We start from the raw sequence: 4686 nt of genomic DNA, 5'->3' as shown, positions 1-4686 counted from the left end.
ATGGAGGATATAATTGGTTGTTATTTTTGTATTTGATTGTTAATAAATATAATAGATAATTGATAAAATAATAATTTATAAAATAAAAAACTATTTTTATAATTAAATAAAATATATGGGGTTGATTTGTAATTAAAATTAGTTCAAGGACTACGTAGCAATTGATAAAAAAACTCTAAAAACATGTTTTCTACTTGGACCACTAAGTGGTCCAAAGGTTCCTGGACCACCGAATCCTGTGCCATGTAACACTAGTGGTCATATCTTTAATATTTCCTAAACCTCCATTGTACACATTGTATGCTTAGACCATCGGCTCCCTATACTTTTTCAAAATTAAATTATATATATTTAAATATAATAATATTTTTGTTATAATATATACTTCATATCTCATTTTTAAATATACAAGTAAAAATTTAAATACAATTAATTTTATTTAAAATTAATAATTAAAAATAATAATAATTTAATTAAATTTAATAATTTATTATAAAATTAGTTAGAGAAATGTTTTCACCATACTATATAGACAGTAGCACATCTATTTATCTCATGTTCACGTTCGGGTATTAAACTAAAATTATTAAAACCATTCCCACTTTTTCCTTGGGATTATATTAATTTCCCTATTTTGAAGTCAAATTCTATCTACTTGGCCACGGGCCCAATTCAACAAAGCAACCCTTGCTTATCTACTTTTCTTTTTGCCATTTAGCCACTCGCTGACAAGTGCTCTCTATAATCCCATATAATCATCTTCAAATATTTGCTACATGACGCTTACTCTTTCTATCATTAATTAATATAAACTCTATTTTAGGGCTTTCCTAATATCTTAATCATTGAGTTTATTGTTGAAGCAACCCAATTAAAACTGGCGCAGTTAGGCAGTGGAATCTTCTATATACTTTTTAAAAAAAATATTTATCCAATCTCAAGAATAAATAGAATATATGTGTATCTGACGTCAAAAATACCCATTCATGACGCAATAAAAATAAATTATTTCCAAAAATCACCGACACGTACAAGGTAGATAGAGTTGTTCAGATAGTATAAGAATTGAAGATACCATCTCTTGCGCTCCCAGGAAAAAAGAACATACGCATAGGCATACATACATACATACATACATACATACATACATGCACACCCACACTATTGTTTGTTAGTGTTGAAAGGTCGTGTTTCCGTCTTCTTTTTGACCTTGTTATGATCGAAGAGGAGATTGGAATTAGATTCAGGCACCAAAAAGTAAACCAAGTTGCATTCTTAATTTCAAAATAATCATTTGACCCTCGCCCACTTTTTGCATACTCATTCATAATGATGCATATATCCCATTAAAGTTAAACCGAAGATCCGTGGGCTTATTCCCTTCTAACATACTCATTATTATTTATTAATTATTTCCTGGAATCCCTGCTGGCTTCTTACTCCAAATCCATATTCCAACACAAGTTTAAATACGATTACTTTTTCATCATAACAGTGATCATGAGTTTATGATCATTATTCATGAATACTGCACAGGACTAACGAAGGTGGTTTTATTATATGAACGGCGTTACTTTTTGTGGTGAATAATATATATGATAATAATTAATTAATTAGGTTGTGTGAAGATCATGAATAATGGATGACCTAACTTGTGTTGAGGTAGCTAGCATCGCCGACAATGCATTATTGGAAGTGCTTATAGTACTAATGGTAGAGGAGTAGGTCCCAAACACTCCACATCAACTTTCTAGTTAAGCAAAGATCCGGATTCTTGTTGATGAATCATATTCTGGCACCATTATAACTCATTGAAACTCCAATTGTGTCTTGTACCTACTTTTCTTTTTTATCCTTCTTTTCTATTGGAAACAAACAAATAGTGCACATCCCTTTCTGATCTCCACATTCATAATAAGCTATAGAGCAAAACCGTCCAACCATACTCTCTCACATTCCCCCATTCATTAAAAAGTATACACAATATTGGTAAGCAAAGTGACATGGTACCCATCTCTAACTAGTTCAACCAGGCATGGAGTGGGAGACAGTTCATGTGGGTCTCCTACATATGTAGTTTTACATTCACACGCGCATATGACATGAATCATGTATCATATATCATTTTTCCATTCCATTTTCTTAGCTTTTATATTTATCTTCGGAAATTACTTAGCAAGCAACCTTTCCATGATGAGCTAGTGCGTGCCAATACATATCTTATATATCTACATTTATGTCATCGGGTAGTAATAATTAAATTAGTATATATCAAAACACATATATATGATGATCGAGTATAAACTCAAAAAGATAAAAAATGATAGGCTCGCAGCTGGGGCCCCTGTTAAGCAGGACTAATTAAAAGGGGCCAATAATTGGTACAATGTAAAGTGATGCTACAACATACGCAAAGAAGCAATTTATATGGGTAAAGCACGAAAGTGTGATCATGATAATATAGAGTTATATATTTGGTACACCTGTGGGGTCCCTAATCTAGGCAACCTGCTTGGTGTGTTTTGCATTGCCATGTGGGATGTGGGAACATATAAGAAAATGAATTGACTAATAAATGCAAATTAAAGTAGAAATAATATTTCTCCATTATTAGGTTAGAGAGAGAGAATTTTCTCAAGTATCATCAGTTATTACGGAATAATAATAATGGAGAGGGGGTAATAATAACAAACAACTAATAAGGGTAGTAGTGGGTGTGTGATGGTCAACCTATGCAAGAGATATAGAAGGGGAATTTGATAGCAAGATTCGTCGCTCTACTCATTCCTGCGTTTGATTAATAATAATAATAGTGTATCATAGCTACCCACCCACCCAACGCCCCCACAAAAAAGTCCCATTCATAATTCGTTTCTCTCTCACCTCTCTCTCTTACCCCGGCCCCCATGAGTCTTTAAATTAAAACACACCATCTAATCTTCCTAACTCAAACCATCACATATATACTACTACGTAGTACTCCAACACACACAACAACTAATAATGGGTCTTGATCAAGATGCCAACAACAATAACAATAATAACTCCTCCTCCTCAGGCCTCGAGCTTGTTCTAGGGTTATCTCTCACCACCACGACGGCCACACCACCTCCTCCGTCAACCAAACCCAAGCCGTATTCCTGTCATCATGAGGCACCAGAGCCATCTCTAACGCTGGGTCTATCCGGCGAGAGCTTCCTGAAAAGCAATAATAATAAAGTCGCAGAGGAGCCTACAAGTGGTGAAATGTGTAGACAGGCTTCATCGCCACACAGTAGCGCAGTTTCGTCGTTCTCAAGTGGGGGGTGCAGGGTGGTGGGGGCGTGCGTGAAGAGGGAGAGGGATCTTAGTAGCTGTGAAGAGGCAGATGGTGATGGCGATGGCGAGAGAGTTTCTTCCAGAGTGAGCGACGAAGATGAAGACGGCAGCAATGCCCGAAAGAAGCTGAGGCTCACAAAGGAACAATCTGCTCTTCTTGAAGACAGCTTCAAACAACACAGCACTCTCAATCCTGTATGTAATCATAATCAATCAATCAATCTCTCTGTTAATTGTTAATTAATTAATTGATTATTACAACGTTGATGGTAACGAACAGAAACAGAAGCAAGCTTTGGCGAGGCAGTTAAATCTGAGGCCTCGGCAAGTAGAAGTGTGGTTCCAGAATAGGAGAGCGAGAACAAAGCTGAAGCAGACGGAAGTGGACTGCGAGTTCTTGAAGAAATGCTGCGAAACATTGACGGACGAGAACAGAAGGCTAAAGAAAGAGCTTCAAGAACTGAAGGCGCTGAAGCTGGCACAACCCTTGTACATGCCTATGCCGGCGGCAACGCTCACCATCTGCCCCTCTTGCGAGAGGCTCTCCAACGACCCCCCCGCCAAGCCTCACTTCTATAACCCCTTCACCAACCCCTCTGCAGCATGTTGATGCCTTAATTACTATCCTCATAACCATTGTATTTTTTTGGTTCGAGGCATCCGGCATCCATACCTACCTACCTACCTATAGGGGAACGCTGTAATTAACTAATACCGTAGATAATATCATAGCAACTGCTCATCATTAAGATTTCTTTTCTTTTTTGCTTTCCTTTAATGTATGTTTATAAATCATTATACAAGACTTCTCCATCCATCAAATTCTTTTGCTACCTGTATATAATATGTACACATGATCATGTTAGTTGTCACTAGCTTTCACCGAAAAACAAATACCGGATTCACGCCCCGCCCCTAATATACAATACAGATTTAATTTCCTTATCTTCTGCAATACTCTTTACTCTTTATTAGAGTAGTTCATTCATTTTATTTATTTGAATCTTTACTTATAAAATTTATACTTTAAAATCATATAGAGGTACTCATGGTTGCGATGGTTCCTAGTTTAGCTAGATGCGTTAACTGTAGTCTTCTATATATATAATCAAAGGCTAGTTCAGTTAAAATAATGAATGATTTTTGGTAATTTCTTCCCATGTGCTGTGTTTAGGTACCAGTTTACTGTTTGTTGAGTGAAAGCCTAAATAGTAAATATTTATTACTGTGTTCTACAGGCGGAAACAAGCTAATTAAGAAAACAAAATCTATTAATTAAAAAGTCAAGTAAATTATATCGTGTGACTTAGTATATTAAGTCTTAACCTAACCGGGCGGAAATATAGCACAGTCAAAGGGACAAAATAA

At 35.8% G+C, this 4686-nt stretch overlaps 1 protein-coding gene across 1 annotated transcript; it reads left to right on the top strand.

Moving 5' to 3' along the window:
- The first annotated feature begins 2295 nt into the window (after positions 1–2295).
- On the top strand, positions 2296–4140 carry LOC112800454 (homeobox-leucine zipper protein HAT22-like). Its single transcript, XM_025842736.3, has 2 exons — positions 2296–3513; positions 3599–4140. The coding sequence occupies exons 1-2, from the start codon at positions 3004–3006 to the stop codon at positions 3926–3928; spliced, it is 840 nt and encodes a 279-aa protein (XP_025698521.1). The 5' UTR covers positions 2296–3003; the 3' UTR covers positions 3929–4140.
- Positions 4141–4686: the final 546 nt, after the last annotated feature.

This window comes from Arachis hypogaea, chromosome 5 (genome assembly GCF_003086295.3).
Source record: "Arachis hypogaea cultivar Tifrunner chromosome 5, arahy.Tifrunner.gnm2.J5K5, whole genome shotgun sequence".
In the NCBI taxonomy this organism is placed as follows: Eukaryota; Viridiplantae; Streptophyta; class Magnoliopsida; order Fabales; family Fabaceae; genus Arachis; species Arachis hypogaea.
Note: the sequence above shows the minus strand (reverse complement) of the source record. Positions and strands in the feature narration are given on the sequence as shown.